This window comes from Lagopus muta, chromosome 2, assembly GCF_023343835.1.
Source record: "Lagopus muta isolate bLagMut1 chromosome 2, bLagMut1 primary, whole genome shotgun sequence".
Classification (NCBI taxonomy): Eukaryota; Metazoa; Chordata; class Aves; order Galliformes; family Phasianidae; genus Lagopus; species Lagopus muta.
Window position 1 is genome coordinate 19,624,281 of NC_064434.1, and position 17,106 is coordinate 19,641,386.

The 17,106-nt window shown below is 40.2% G+C and overlaps 1 protein-coding gene across 10 annotated transcripts in view; it reads left to right on the forward strand.

Annotated features, from left to right (window-relative positions):
* The window catches only part of DLGAP2 (DLG associated protein 2), a 459,829-nt gene that overhangs the window by 65,696 nt on the left and 377,027 nt on the right, over window positions 1-17,106 (forward strand). For all 10 annotated transcript variants that reach the window (XM_048936873.1, XM_048936878.1, XM_048936881.1 and 7 more), the window contains one exon: window positions 13,161-13,215. In XM_048936873.1, the coding sequence (XP_048792830.1) occupies window positions 13,161-13,215 (55 nt within the window). Of the gene's footprint in view, window positions 1-13,160; window positions 13,216-17,106 lie in introns of those variants that run through there.

The window sequence follows — 17,106 nt, forward strand, 5'->3', positions numbered from 1 at the left end:
TTTTTAGCAAGTCCTCTGACTGCTAAATTGCAGAGCTCATTGTGATCTGAGTAGCATTTTGTTAATTGTGCAAAATGGGGAAAATGTTCATCCCAGAAGCAGAATCTGTGAAGAAATAACTCACCGTGACAGCCTTTGAAAAAGTAGGGGCCTAGCATCTCTGTGTGGCAGCTGTCTGACTTGCAGCTCTGTCTCTCAGACTGTAAGTATGTTGAGCCTTCATTTCTGTTCCTCCAAGTGAGGAAGGTTGAGACTGTCCCTAAGATCAAGTTAGACCTTGGATGACTTGCCAGCTCTGTGGACACTCTTGGGGATTCGTAGGTTCCGTCAGCGCATTGCGGTGCTGGAGGAGCATTGCCTGCTGAGGACCAAGTATCATTAGGATCAGTTGAGACCATCGTTTGGGTTTTTGATCTCTCTTTTTACCTTTATTAACATGAAAAATACCCTTTCTGTGCAGACATCTTTTTGTCATCTAGCGGTACATAAACATTCAACTGATAAAAGAACAGAGCAGCCATAAAACTATGGAAGAGATAATTTTAACAGCAAGGTAACATCAGTTTGCAGATTAAAACTGTCCTGCTGCTCTTCCATTTCCAAACTGGGCTGCAGATATTATGCATTCTTTCCTCAAAAATCCATGCCAGTAGCAAATCTGTTCAAGTAGAACTGAAAAAATGATAATCTGCTAACTGAGACCTATCCCTGCTTTTTCCACCTTCAGCAACATCTTCCCAAATGACTGAAGCTTGCAGCAACCTGTCATATTATTCATATTCAATGAAACACTGGCAATAAAGATAAATTTTGATCTTAAGATGAAACTATTATTTCCATAAGAATGCCTGCTTGTTAGGAAGGAGATGTGGGCAGTCACTTGGTGCACAGAAATCTATACTCCCTGCTATCAAATACTGCTAAGCGCACAAATGACGCTCAGGCATCCTTCTCTGTTAACTGTCTTTGCATGAAAGACTCACGTAACACAAATCTAGGAAATAAATATTCCTAAAAATAACCCTTCCTTCTCTCTTTTTTTCTACCATCACTTGCAGTTGTCTATCAGGAGTGAACTGTCCCACTTCTGTGTCTGCCTGAATTCTGTAGTGTGCTGCTACCTCAGTTAGTGTGTTGGGCTAAGACATGATGAAACTGACTTAACTTGGAAAAAACAAGCTTTCTCTGCAGTTTTTAGGCCATCTTTCATTTGGCCAGAGAAAACAAGTAGAAATTGCAGAAACCCGATTCATCTTGGCAGTTGTCCAACTGAAAGTGGAGAGTGCTCCAGGCTGACAAAAGCATAAAAGATACCTTTCAGATATGATGTCAGATAATTTCAGTAGGTATATTCTGGTCCTAATACAGTGGGGGCTTCGGTTTCCCATTGCATATGTATAGGTGACTTCTTAGCTGTAAATAAATTTGAAATTAGATAAAGCAAACATCTTCTAAAAGCAACTCTAGGTCACAGTTAAATGAGTAATACATTATAAAGTACTAGGGAACTTCCTTGCTAGTTCATGATCTGCCACAACTGATACACGGGGTATTTATTTCACGTTGAGAATGGTCTTTGATATGAGAATCATAAATGCAAATAAACACTTAGAATGTGTTTTTTTTTTTTTTTTTTTAAAAAAAAAAGGAGATTTCTGTTGGCAGTTCCTGGTACAAAACCATAAACTTTCCTTTTTAATGAAGTTATTTTTCTTCTAGCAAAGATGCTGGGAAGGATGTGTCTAATGGATGGGCTTCTCCAGTGCAAATACCGGTATCAAAACTTTCAGGATCCCTGTGCTTCATACGTGAACCTTAAATACAGTTCAAAAGCAGCAAAGAGAAATAACACACAGGATTCACTGGCATTTGTCTTGTATAGATTATTATGTATATAATACATACTAGTATATTGTAGCAGTTAATTAAATAGTTTATGTGGGAAGCCACGGTATAAAAGTATTTCTCAACACTGTCCCAGACAAAAAACTGAGGGACCAAGTTATGGCTGGCTTCACAATGTGCGGGTGAGGTGAAAACCAGGAGAGCATCTCATCTTTCCTCTCACAAAAGCTGAGGGGACCAAGACATGGCTGGCTTTGTTCAGGAGCATGTGGGCAAGATGCAAGTGTGGAGAGCATCCCACCTCTCTTCTGACAAAGCTTTTCAGGGCTTCACTACTGCCCAGCCAGACACCGTGAGCCCCATCCACATTGGTTCCACCAGGTCTAGCCCTCTTCTCAATTGCCAGTCACTTCTATATTCACTGTTTTCAGGGTGTCCTTGAGGCAGGAAGGTTTTTTCCCTCTCTACTTCTGTACCAGACCGTTGCGACATGGCAGCGTCTTGCCAGATGGGGATTCTGCTCCAAGTCTTGTGAACAGAGCAGGTTGGTGTTTAGGATCCAAGGTGACCTGTGATGAGGGCTATGACTTCTGCTCAGGAGAAATACTGGGGAAACAAGAAATCTCTGTGGCAGGGACTCCAACACCTGTCTCTATAGCACATGTGCATGCTGTGTGCATGCTGACAGCCCATCAGCGGAATTCAATAGGAGGAGTGCGGGCAGGTAGCCAGGGCCTCTCTGTAAAGTGTTTAAAATTCTCCAGGCAGGCATCATTTTTTATGTAGCCTTGTTCTGTGCTCACTTTTATCAGCACGAGTTATGCTGCCATTTCAGTCTGGGGAGCCTCATGACACCACCACAACAAGAATAATGCCAGGACAGGCTTTTCCCCCAGAGCACCACTTCTTCACACACTGTCTTACTGCTTATCTGTGCCCCTGTACCACAGCCTCTTAACTAGGAGTTCACACAGTCTAGGCATTGCAAAGTACTTACATACTTTGTTTCCAAATAGATTAAAATGGGGAAAATGGTGAATATTATCATTTTCTCATTTTGGAGAATGAAAATGTGACTATTTTCCTGGTCAAATAAATATATATTGAAAGTACTGGAATATTTTATTTGCTCAAAAAACAGCTGAACGCTTAAAGATGAATAAATCATAATAACTCAGTCAAGATTTCTTTTGATATGTGGCTTCTTGTGTCAAATCACTCTCCACAGCTTACTCTTAAATAAATTAAGCAATTGCAGCCATGAGTGACTACTTTGTAACTTCTGAGAGAGTAACTGCCTTTTGCTGATTCCTAGAGCTGCTATGCTTCTAGAAAGCTTTTGGGTTTTGCTTTTTGCATGTAGATGCGAATATGCCCATTATTCAGATTTCAGATTCATTAATAGAAATAGAAGCTGCATTTGTCTATTAAAAATAAATTTGAGGGAGAATGGTGCAACCGTTGCATTTTGATGTTATATCACAGTGCGATATTTGACTCCATTAGTATGTTAAATGTTATATATTTAAACAGTGGATTAATTCATGTTGGGGGAGACATCTAGGGGCCATATACTCCAACTCTCTGCTCTATGCAGGGCTACTTTGAAAGTTAGGGCAGGTTTCTCAGGGCTGAGTCCATCTCAGTTCTGAAAATCTTCAAGGATGAATATTCCCCAGCCTCTCAGGGATTTTTTTTCTCAACATCTGATGATTTTCTTGCAAGCATTGCTTTGTATCCCTTCACTGTGTGCCAATGAGGACTGTCTGATTCTGGCCTCATATATTTTCACTGCAATTAGATCCCTCTTTAGCTTTTTCGTGTCTTTCTGAGCATGTCACCATGAGAAGACCACCACCTTCCAGAGATAGTAGAAGAAGGGCTCACAGTCATTGTCCTTGGATTTAACTCACCCATTTCTACAGGCTTACCATATTCAGCTGGTTTAAGTGATCCCTTCCTCATTCCACCTGGATATGCAGCTTAAAGGTGCACCTCAGGAACTTGGGTGAATCTCTACAGTTGCTGTAGGGCACCCAAGATCTGGGCTCCTGGTAAGCAGCAAACTTCCGAGACAGCAGAGAAGTGTCTTTGTCCCCATAGAAGGGAATATCCAGCTGTTACTATCCATTCCTTACCTTCTACAACCTGTGGATCAGGCTCAGGCCCTTGTAAGTGACTAGCTGCTCCCTCTATCACTGTGGGGGCTTTTGTCCATCCCTTAACAGGCGTGATCTCTGCCCCTCTCTCCTTCAACACAGGATGAGGCCTGCAGAGTCTCCATGGAGAACCATAACCTTTGGATCATTACTGGTCTGCTACAGTTATTTCTGACCTGCAAACTGCATGAGACACCAGAAAGTAAGATATCTCACATACAGATGTTGCCATTAGGTAGGAGGAGCTCCTGCTGCTTACGTAGTAACAGATAGAAGAAATATTTGAGAAATATTTGTGATTTCTAGTCTACACCAAGATCCATTTCTCATGTCCAATGGCAAGTGTAAGTGAACTTGTTTGTGTAGTGCAATGACTGTGCACCTGATACATCTGATGAGATCCTTAGAAATATATCATTTGAAGAAAAGTTGAAAACATCATTGGTTCTGTCCTGGTCTTTTCTTCCTGGCAGTTTTGCAGTGTTTATTTAGAGACATCATCATCTCTCAGAACACTTTGACATCATTTCTTCTAGATTTTTGCTGGTGTAGATATGGTCAACTGTGCTATTATTTCAACACTAAACTGATGTGTTTCCAATGAACCTGTGTTTATAATGCTGAATTTAGTTTGAGGCATCTTAAGAAACTATGAATTTTTTGAAGTACAATCAATTACAATAGGTGGACCTAGAAGTCACAAGTGCATGGGTCACTACAACAAGATCTTGTTCTATCAGTAAATAGTATACTTTTCTGCAAAGTCAAAGGTGTAAGGGAGGTTTTGTTTTTGCTGATGTACTGTTCTCACAGAGTCTAAATACCAAAGAGAAAGTCAGAAAGAAATAGGGTATGTGACTGTTATTTTCCTCTGGCATTCCATAGGGAAAAGGCATTTTTAATGTGTTACACTGAACCACTTCAGAGCAAGATGTGTTGCTAACTTTCAGAACACCTGATTTTTTTTCCACAAGGTTGTCTCTTTTTCTGTTTTTAGCCTGCATATTGCATTCTTATGAGAGCTATGTAAAATGAGTATATTTTAGATGGTAACTTTAAAATATTACACATTTATAAGTGCTTGTTAATCACAGAACAATTCTAATTAGTCATGCTAATGCAGATTAATGCTAACATGAATCTAAATTGTGTCATAATGATAATCATATTTTTCTTCCTAAGCCACCAAAAACTGATCAGGCCAGTGTTTCTGTTCACTTCCCATGGTGACTTCAGTAAAAGGAATAAAAAAGAGAAAAAAGAGTTGAACTATTCTGTCTGAAGTCCTCATAAAAGTGTAACTTTTCTTGTAGGGTTGTTCTAACTTATTTCATTTTGATTCAGAAGTACAAAATAGATTATGCATTCAGCAACAGACTTAAATGTCTGTTGCTTTTAGTTCTTTTGTTGATGCCAATACTTCCTTTAGCTATGGAAAGGATTTTAATTTTTTTTCTTCTTTTTGGAGATGCAATGCAGTCTGAAAGAAAACACAGTAGTATGGATACTGTAATGTTTTCAGAATCATTCTAAGATGTACCTTCCTTTATTTAATGTTTCCTTGTATTCAAAATCGAAAGGAAACAATATTCATTGCATATGGTATGATAAATACATTGATACAATATAAAAGGATTTGATATGTGGTGAGCACAGTTTATCTCTATTTCATTAATGCTCATCCTTTCAACAAACGTTTTATTTATGTTCTTGTTATCTCAGTGCGAATGGTGAATTAAGGTAGAGGATGGTAAGAGAATACTCTCACTAAAAAAAACCCACAAAGCAGATGAATCATTAGCAACTTCTGTTTTGACATTAAATTAGTGTGAAAGTTCAACTGTGAATATGTGAAATTGGATATTGGACAACAGCAGTCTAATGAAGTCTTGAAGAAACATAATTGGACAAGCCTGGGACAGCTCATCAGAATCCAATGAAATGAACTGACAAGTCAGCCCTCCTGCTGGGTGCTGCTCATTGGAAGCCGTGGCAAAAGGTTGTTCATGGGGGTGGGGGCAGAGGGACTGACAGCCTGCAAGGAATGATTGAAAGGCATTACAAAGCTCCTCTGCTTTCAGCAGTGCTGGAGACACTAAGAACAGATAAATCTTGATATTTGCTATGTGAACAGTGAGCTCTCGCATGGACTTTGCCATTATGAATGGGTTTGGTGTTGCTCTGGCACAGCACATGTGCAGGGTTGGGCAGGAGCTGGAAGGGCTGGTGGTCACAGAATCCCTCTCATCCTGCTGCTCTCCTCAAAGTTCAGATGTCTCAGGGCTGGTTTGATGAGTAGGTTTCTACTGTTGACGCCATTGAGCTTCAAGCAAGACTCAGAAAGGAGCCATTGGTTATCTTAGGTTGCTTCTGAGTACTTCCAGGAGCTGAAATTATATCAGATATTTGTCAATACAATCTCTAGATATCCTTTAAAAAGTCAAAAAAATAAAATGATGCTGGTGAGAATGATGTGCAGATTTAGCTCCCTGTAGGTTGAAACCATTGCAAACTGTACCTGTCAGCTGTGAATGAAGAAACAGGGTAATGCTGTAATGATAAACCTTTAGCTTATGATGATCTGTACCACACCAAAACAAAAATCCTGAGATGACTATAAGGGAAAGTAAATACAGATATATAATGAATAGGATCCTTAAAGTAAAAGCAAATAAAATTCCTTCTACATAATCTGTGTGGTCTGTGGGAAAGCAGCAATCCCTAGCATGGAGCAGTGCAGATAGCAGTGCCTAGGAGGTGCCTGCCTTTTGAACAGAAGTGACAGAGCATTCAGAAAACAAAAAGCCAGGAACTCACCTACTGATTCACATCAAGGTACCTAACCTCTTTTCTCTTCAGTACTGTACTTCTTTCACAGCAGATGCAAGGTACACTTTATGGGATGACTCTTCCTAAGGACCATTTCTTTTCAATCATTAGTGCATGAGTAAAGGTCAAAAAAAGCTTTCTTAATCATTCTGTAAACTTATATATATCTGCCCTGTATGTATTTGACACATATTCTTTTGAATATTGCAATATTCTTGCAACCAAAATGTTTAATTTATTAATTGTAACAGTTTTTTGGGTAGGAAGGTTTAGGAGGATAGGGATTTATCTTAGAGACAGTCATTGGCAGGGGTTGCACATGAACACAAGGGTTTTGGTCGGCACAGCCAAAAGGTGATATTCTGCTCTTGCAGCCTTTAGGATCACAGGATTTCAAGGACATAGAAAGTAGACAGAAAGCAGAGACAAAATCCAAACACAGTTTGGAACTGTAAAATCAAGTTGAAGTTCTTCCTTTCTGACAACTTTTAAGCACAGTAGAAATCCTTGTTAAATTCTGCCTTGAATTATAAGTTGACTCCTGATTTAGATGTTCTGTAATTCTGGACCTGGGAATTATTTGTCTTTAATTGCCTAACTTTTCAGCTGTGGTTTAAGGTTTAGTAAACAAATGTGATTTATTCACATTTGTTTACTAAAGAGGAGAAAATAGGAGAAAATAGTATCCAGCTCACTTTCATATCACTATTTTAACAGTCTAATTGTAAGCAGACTAGAAAGCAGTCAGAACATCTTTATCATTCAGTACCATAGAGAGGTCTGAACACAGAACACAGTCATTCAGCAGATCCTTTCAAGTCAGTAGGTATCAATTTCACACATGCACTTTTTCCATAGTAGAATAATTTTACTTCACTTCTTTTGGCTTCTCTGTAAGTTTTTGAAATTGTGTTAGAGGTTAGCACTTTCTAAACTTGAAAAGATTTTATGAGAATTAATTCCAGTCCTTGTTAAACCACTCTAAAAGAGTATTGGATGCTGAACATGCAGAGAATTTTTTTTTTTTTTTTTTTTTTGTGAAATGGAATAAGCATATATATAAAAATGTGATGTAAGGATATGTTATTCTCCTCTGCTGCTATGAGAAGCTTTCTGCATATTTGTAGTACATATTTAGAGCAACTGAAAATTTGAACATTAATTATGACAGAAATCATAGAATCACGGCCTGGGTAGAAAAGGACCACAATGATCATCCACTTCCAACCCCCTGCTGTGTGCAGGTCGCCAACCAGCAGACCAGGCTGCCCAGAGCCACATCCAGCCTGGCCTTGAATGCCTCCAGTGATGGGGCATCCACAGCCTCCTTGGGCAACCTGTTCCAGTACGTTACCACCCTCTGGGTGAAAACCTTCCTCCCTACATCTAACCTAAACCTCCCCTGTCTCAGTTTAAAACCATTCCCCCTTGTTCTATCACTATCCATCCTCGTAAACAGCCATTCCCCCTCCTGTATATATGCTCCCTTCAAGTGTTGGAAGGCCACAATGAGGTCTCCCCAGATCCTTCTCTTCTCCAAGCTAAACAATCCCATTTCCCTCAACCTTTCATCATAGCAGAGGTGCTCCAGCCCTCTGATCATCTTAGTGGCCCTCCTCTGGACCCACTCCAAGAGCTCCGTATGTTCACATGTATATGTATATATATGTTTATAAATATATATAAGCACAGCAACCTGTAGTGAAAACAAATGTGAAACAATTGTGTCCTGATTGATATCAACTGACATCAGTTAGAAGTTTTCTTTGAATTCTGAGGAAGCTTTGCATTGACACTGTGTTCTGAGTTTGTGCTCCTGCCACATGTGGTCATGTAACAGTACTCTATGGACTGGATCAGAGTTAATTTGGCTAATGCTAGGGAAGTGCCTTGTCTATAACGACCTGCTTCCTGCTGTGTTATTTATTCTATTTCTGCGCCAGCTTTAATTTAGTGTTTCAGTGCCTTAGCTCCCAGCTGGGAGCTTAAAAAACAACTGAAGGTTAAATCTTTGGCTTAATGTAATTGATACCTCTCACTTCCTCAAGAGAAAAAACAAAAACAACAACGAAAACAAAATGTTCAGATCTTTTCTTTCCTATGTTTTTTGTTGTTGTTTTTTGTTGTTTTGTTTTTCTGCTTGTGAGGATGTTATTTTGACTTCTTCTCCCATACTTTGACTTCTTTAGCAGAAATCACTGCACATCTGACTATGGTTAAGATTCTCAATCAGACTGCCCCTGTTTAGGTAAGATCTCAAATCACTAAATCAGTCAATGAATCTAGTGTTTATCTGTGAAATTAAAGAAAAAAAAAAAAAAGAAACTGAGACATAAAGACATTTTAAGGCATAAGATAGGGTTCACAACTTTCCAATGAATGAGAGGCAAGCAGCTGGGGAAAGGAAAGACACGTAGAGAGAGAAAGGTGATAATTTTGCTGAGGAATGCTTGTGTCATTTTCCTTAGGGAGGAGAAGAACAGAGTGGGGAGATGTGGGAGGAGAGCGGTGTGAAGAGGCTCTTTGGGTACCATGGAGATGGGTACAGTGTAAAAATCCGTATACTGTAGATAAGTAAGTGGGAGGTTGATATCAAACTCCTACCAGCCAGAAACTGTTTTTGTACAGGGTAAACATGGTAAGGGCTGGAGAGAAAGAAGGCAGCACTGTTTTAGCCTCTTCCATGCCAGTTACCTACTTAACATTTAAGAGAATAGAGGAAAGGGACAAGCAAATATTTTTCAAGCTTGTGCCTTTCAGTGTGACTGTTCTCTTATATTTATCAGGTCTACCAGGAAGGTAAAAATTGTGTTCCAGGGTGTTTGTTTTCCCAAGGAAATTGTCTCGCTACTCCAGACCTGCTTTTTTTTTGTGTGTGTGTCTTCTTTCAGATTCAGCCTTAATTTGATTAACTGGTGCTCATAATAAATTCATAATGCTGCTCCATGGTTCATGAATGTGGGGAAGAAAATGTGACAGATTCACTGGAAACTAAGTGCTATTTTATGTCTGAGTAAGACAGGGTGTTTTCAAGATTCAGTCTTTGTGTTACACTGCTTTGTCTCTGCTCATTCTAGGATTTCTTTGTTCTCTGCTTCTAATTTTTATGCTTTCAGTGCCTATAAGACTATGCTGTTATTTATATCCATGGCCAAAATGAAAATGCTTTAGTTTGAAAGTATTACGATACACTCCTAAGTACCCCTGGATTTTTTCTTTTTAAAATTCAAAAAACACTAGCAAATGATGAATGTAGTTTTCACAATTTTTTTTTTAATGTTATTGTTTCTTCTTAAAATACATGCTTCCTGCTGTCTGAATGTGAGTAAGGGAAGCTAATACATTGGTTCAAGTCGTACTGTATTCCCCTAAGTAGAATCATAGAATCATAGAATCACAGGATCATAAAATTTCTCAGGTTGGAAAAGACCTTAAAGATCATCGAGTCCAACCACAACCTAACCATACTACCCTAATTAACAACCCTCCACTAAATCATGTCCCTGAGCACCACATCCAAACAGCTTTCAAACACATCCAGGAATGGTGACTCAACCACCTCTCTGGGGAGCCTATTCCACTGCTTAACAACCCTTTCTATAAAGAAGTTTTTTCCTGATATCCAACCTAAACTTACCTTGGCACAACTTGAGGCCATTTCCTCTCGTCCTGTCACCTGTCACCAGTGAGAAGAGACCAACCCCTCTCTCTCTGTAAGCACCTTTCAGATATTGGAAGAGAGCAATAAGGTCTCCTCTCAGCCTCCTTTTCTCCAGACTAAACAGCCCCAGTTCCTTCTGTCTCTCCTCATAGGGCATATTCTCCAAACCCCTCAAGCCTTGTTGCCCTTCTTTGGATCTGCTCCAGCACCTCAGCGTCCCTTCTGTACTGAGGTGCCCAAAACTGAACACAGTACTCGAGGTTGGGCCTCACCAGTGCTGAGTGCATGAGCAGGATGACTTCCCTAGTCCTGCTCACCACACCATTCGTGATACAAGCCAGGATGCCATTGGCCTTCTTGGCCGCCTGAGCACACTGCTGGCTCATATTCAGCCAGCTGTCCATCAGCACACCAAGGTATCTTTCCATAGCTGTACTTGAAGGAAGGATGGTTTATGATTGCTTCAAGTGAAAAGGATTTCTACTTGGGAAAGCAATGTACTTGCTGACAGGTCTTCTGAGTACCAAAAGAGATGACAACGGGTGGTATTTAGCTGTTATGAACATGCGGAAATTCAATTGTACCAGCAATACATGCATGCACAGCTAAGACAACTATCCCTTGCCTCACAGAGACAGCAAGATGTGAGTCTTCTTCTGCAGTCCTGTACTCAGAGGCATGGACTGGGCTTTGGCTTTGAGGGCATTAACTGTGGGACCTGTTTAAATTGAGTTGCAGCAGAGTGAAGGATAAGAGCGTGATGCTTTTCACAAGTAGACAGCAGTAAACCTGTCACAGAATCACTGAGTGGCTGAGGTTGGCAGGGACTTCTGGGGCTTCTTCCCTCAGGACCTTGAGGGACTTCCAGATTTCAGAGTTTCTCACAACTGAAGCTCTGGGGAGATGTGTCGCTCCTCAGGAAGTCCATCTGGGTGCATGTGTCAGCCCAGAAAAGGGGTGGCCCCCTCCATCTGGGTTTTGCCACAGCTTGGCTATTGCAGCAGGTGGTCACTGTGCTTGTTTGAGTAGAATGCTGCATTCTTGTGTTCACTGGTGAGAAGAAAGTGGTCTGCCTTGTGCCCTCCCTGCATGTGCTGCTGGAATAAAGTGGAGACAGGTGGCTCCAGGCACCTCTCTCTCCCTGGCTTCTCCTGGGTGTTTGAACTGCCTCGCACAGAGTAATCTCCCCCTCCACTGCAGAACACAGCTTCAGTGGTGCTGTTCACTTCAGAAAATGACCAGAATGATTTATGCAAGATTTTATGTTTAAATGCTTTGTCTGCAGTAGAGTTTCAAGGAGCTGTGTGGGGAAACTCTATTTCCTGTGGCTTTGTGTCCAGCACAGCTTTCTGTGCGCAGACTGGCTCTTTAAGTTAAAATGGCAGTAAAAGCTCAGCTTTGCAATGGCACTGTGTCTGCATGCGTGCTTTTTAGAGTCAGCTCAGTGCAGCAAATTTCTTAAGACCTTAATTTGCTGTGCTGGAGGATGGCTGAGCAGAGGTGCTGGTTTCATGGAGGTTTACCACAGTGTGCATTGGGTACCGACCACAGGGAAGGCTGAGGCTTACGGTGCTGTTGCAGGGCTCCACGTTTCTGACTCTCATCCCTAACTGCTAAACTCGGCCAAACAGCAACAGCAGTCTTCATATTGAATAAAAATATTGCTAGGCCACAAAGTACTTTCCTTCCTGAATTTCTGAAACTTAATACGAGCTGTGACGGTGCCCAAGGTGTTCTCACTGGTTAGAGGGCCAGCATTTCAACACTGAGGTTATGTTGGTCTCCTGTTTGTACAAACTAATTTTTTTTTTGAGATTTTCAGACTGAAAAGGGTACATGCTGACCCTTCAGGGAAAATTAGTAGAGGACATCTTAGAGCATAGCTTTTAATTGGATTTTTCTCTGAAGTAGCAAAGGAAAAGCCATTAAGTTTTAAGCTACAGTTTTACAGATGCTGTTAACATTGTAGAAGGTGTTAATTACAGATTTAAAAGTCAGATTGAAATTAGGTCTTGCATGCTTCAAGCACAGGTTGCTGCTGGAAGGAGCATCAAAGCTGCACCACAACAGATGACTGCAGTGTGTACATCTGTAAGAGGGATGGGGCTGCCCCACCCAGAAGAAAGGGCCTGTGGTGGTGGGAAGCTCCTGTAGCCTTTCTCATAGGCACCTCAGCACAGTGATCATGATGAACTACTTGTCTGTCTCCATTCCCTTGAGCTTTCTATCCAAGCTTCAAGGGTTTTCTTTTACTTACTGGAAATAGGCATCTGAGAAGTGATCTCCTAGCCCCTGGGGCTAAAATCAGTGTAAAATCAGTGCAAAATCAAGAAGAGGAGTGGCACTGGCTGATAATGTGTTGTCTTTCTAAGTTGAGCACATTTACTTATGTATTTATATTATTTTACTCAATTTTTCAATATTGCGGTCTATGGGAGAGGGTGACACTACCTTTAAGGGCAGTAGGAAGCAGCTTACCATACAAGATTCTTCTCCATGTGTGATTCCTAATGAGCGGGGCTCAGATTTGCACTGTGCAATAGTTAATTTGCATCCAGAATGAAAGCACAAAGCTCAATTATATATGCACTCCAACAATCACTAGCTCTTCTTCAGGCAATGTTAAAAATATACATATGTTAATGTCTGTTTCTTTGTTGCCACAGGTTCTGCCTGGCATACTGCAGAAGCATTGCTGTATTTTACCTGACCGGAACACAGGTAAATTTCTTTCTTAATGACTTTATATTGGATTATGATTTGGAGAAATACAAAGACACACTGGACAATGTGGAGAAGTCTTGTTTGCTACCTACGGTCACCAAAGTCTACTCTAGGGAGTGATGGCTTGGATTCTTTGTTTAAATGATCTGGCTTTGTTTGAAGATTTTGTTTTCTGTTAGCTTTCTGGAGCTATTGCTTTTTTAGAGATTGCTATCATGTCTCACAAAGGTATTTCTGTGAATTTAGGAGTTGTCTATTGTTAATTATAAAATTACCATTCTGTTAAGAGCTTTAATACTGGAATCTGAAATCTGGTTCTCTTGATTCACAAAGGTGTTAAGCAGTAAGTTGTATGTGTAGCACAGTTAGAATATAAGACAACACAAGCACACTTAGGTATGGAAACAGATGTCACTTCTATTGCTTCTGTGTGACTGCTAAAGTATTTTTATGCTTACCTACTGTATAGTTGGGAGTTGCCAACAGGTGCAAAGTAAAACACTGCTGTGTTCCACTTTCTCTGTTTCCTCCGTTTATGGTGTTTAAATCCTTGGCAGAAAGCAGGAGAAGAAAAGTTCAGGGTAGACAAGAAGAATAACTGAATTTCTAGCAGGTTTCAGATGCAGTTTCTGGATTCCAACACAAAGAAATGGTAAACTGAGGTGAAGAGATGGCCATTGTGTCATCTGCAGGCTTGCTCTCCAGGATTTTGTGGTAGTAGGCTTTGTCAGTCTGTGTTCAGTAAGAAGAGCTGTGCTCCCCAGGAGCCCTTAAGGATGGAGCTGTGGCTTTCCACTCTGCAGGGGCACTCATTCTCTGCAGCTCTGGAAAGAAATGCACAGTTTGAATCCCACACCATTCAGTTTTTCTTGTGTAGCCCACAGTAAATAAGTAAAGTTGTCTGTCTTTTCTTTGCTTCTTCCTATCCCCATCTTCTACATGTCTGTATTTGATGGAGGCAGCAGTAGCTTGCAACCACTTCACAGGAGTGCATTTACGTTGCTGGGAAGCTGAATTTGGTTGATGGAGTTGATTAAACATAGATGAACCATCTTCTTGTTTGATTATGTTGGAATCCACAAATGCACAGTAAGAAGGCAGTCATTAAATTTGTGTAAATTTGGAGTGTACTGTTTGAATTCAGACATTTACATCATATATAATCTTGTACAACTCTGTTCTCATTAATTGAGGCAGGAGAAATGGCCTGATTGCAATCTTTGGGTCTCTATCTGTGTTCAGTTGCTAGTGTTTGGAAGAATTTAGAAGTGTACAGACTTGGGTGTTGTGCCTAGTCAAATAAAGAGCAAAAGATGCAAAGTGGAAGATGATAGTAGGAGAGGAAGATTAAACTGAGACCTCTAAAACCTCTGGGGAGCTGCTCAAATGTTGTGAGAAGTGGGATGGCTAAAAGGCAGAGGCATTAGTAGTTTTTCCACTTGTTCACATCCACTCAACAGTTAAGAGGCCAGCTTAGGAATCTTAGACTAGGACTTGAAGAGCTCTTTCCCAGTCTTAGCACAGAAGCTACTGGGGAGCTACACTGCAGAGAAGGTAGAGAGCCCTTGGGAATGTATGAAGCCAGTGATAAGGGATCACTCATGCTCACCTAGCTGCTGTTCCCAGTTTACCCAGCCTTGAGTCTTGGGAATACCTTTTAATACCTTGGATAACTCATACCTTGGAAAATGTCATGCCTTGGTGACTCTTCCTGCACTGCTGAAGTGCCAACACTTACTCTCTCAGTGTCAGTACCCCATATTTGTAAACTGGAGCTGTACACATAAAGAAAGTACATGGGACCATGGATCACATTCCCCTTGTGACTGTGTGTTAATACATCTACTGCAAACTTTTATTTTTGGTTCTAACAACTTTGTTACGAAAACATTTGTTGCAGAACCTTCCAAAAAGGAAGGTATAAAACTAATTCAACTGCTATGTAGCAATACTGTTTTGGAAGAAGACATGGTATTTAACAAGTTTAGGTGTTTCAAACATGGGAGAAGGTTTAGCTTTACAAACAGGTAAAGTAGCTACAAAATCTGATTTAGATTGCTTGCATTAAGGTTTCCTAATAGATAATGATGTTTAATTTCTGAAGCGTTAATTTATATCGGCTTTCTTTTAATCATATTTTCATTACTAAGTTAAAAACGTACACTGGCGTAATGTATGTTTATTATCACATTAGCTGGAATCCAGAACTTGTATTTGCCACATTCTCCATGCCCCAAGAGGCAAAAGATTCCAGATCAGACACCTTCATTCTGTACATCTTTCTTGATTGCCCTAAGCATCCTGCAGACTATACTGATATCCCTTCTTGGTTTCTTTCCATCTCCCATAAGTTAATGAGCCAGCAACAACTGGGGTACATTAGCAGGTATAAAGTTAATTGGAAGAAAGCAGTTACATGCTCTGTACAGGTGTTACTAACAAGATCATAAGGAAAAATAGTGTGAAGATACTAATGACTGGGTGTGAAGCAGCTCCCTCATTTCCTTGAATTATATCCCTCTCTATTTCAAGCTCCAGCTGGGAAAGATAAGCCACCCTTTTTGATGTATACCCACCAACCTTTGTGCATGTATGCAGCCAGATATAATTAATTCTCTTTATAAATATTTCCATCCCCTGCCTACTGAAACTCTTCAGCCAAGACAGAGATCTCTCTTATAACTGCATGCTCATTTCTATAAATCTGAAATAGATGCCAAAGATGCTCTTCCCTTCCTCCCTCCCCTCTTAGTAAGGTTTGCAGTTGTAGTGATGGCTTAGAGAGCTGTTCAGACCGTGAGAATGTTACACATCATACCTGTGAAATAGCAATAGAGAGGTAGCCTTTAAGTACAAAATATTCTTAGCATTCCAAAATAAACAAATCAACAAAAACAATCAAACATATAAAAAGTGAGGTATAGAACTTCTATGAAATGGAGAATGTAGTCAGTGTTTGCTGATGTGGATTTTTAAGTTTGTGCTTTTAGTTTTACTTTTTATTTCTAGTCCTTCTTGAAGAAGAGTTCTTCAGACAATACATGTGGGCTGTTTAGCAATAGATGTTTTCACACAAAGAAAAAGTGGAAATGAGTGTGAAAGCTTTTGCTTTTCTGTATGCTGTGTTTAAGCAGACTCAGGCTAGATCAGTGAGTTTGGAGTTTGATTTCTCCTTGTGCCAGGGCTGCCAGCATTGTGATCTAGCTCTGTAAAAATGATCCTTGAGGTGAGTACAAGTATAGATGGTATAGCATAACAGGTGAGTAATCAGGTGGACTCATTAGCAGAATTGCTCTGTGCAATTTTTGCCATTGCTGCAGCTGCTAAGTGGACATTCTCATTCTGCAGAGATGCTGATGGGTGTGTGCATTGTCTGCCACAGTTATGCTCTTGATACACAATTATTAGTTTCCTATGATGAAAGAAAATTGCACAAGAAGCTTCTGTACTATTCTTTTCCATCAGAGCTGTGAATTTAATATATTGTGGACTCTAAATTTGGGCTCGGTTTTGCAGTGAAGATCCCAGAGAAAGCAACGAATCAATAGTCACTAATGGCTTCTGGCGTTGATTTGTTCTGTGATGCTTTAAGCTTGCATTTCCTCTCTGACGGTGAAAGAGAACATAGGTGCAATAAAGCAGATCCACACACCTATCAGGCTGACTTGATTCTGATAAATAGCTCTGTTAAACTTTAAATAACACTCTTAAATTAAAAAAAAAAAAAAAAAAAAAAAAAAGAGATTTATACTGTCTCAAGTTCCTTCATCATCCTTTTTCAGGTCAGCTCTTGTGTGCTGATATTGAACTTGTGCAAGACATTACATCTTTTATTATAATCATTTTGTTTTGTCCATTGCATTGGCTGAAATTACACTGACACAAAGT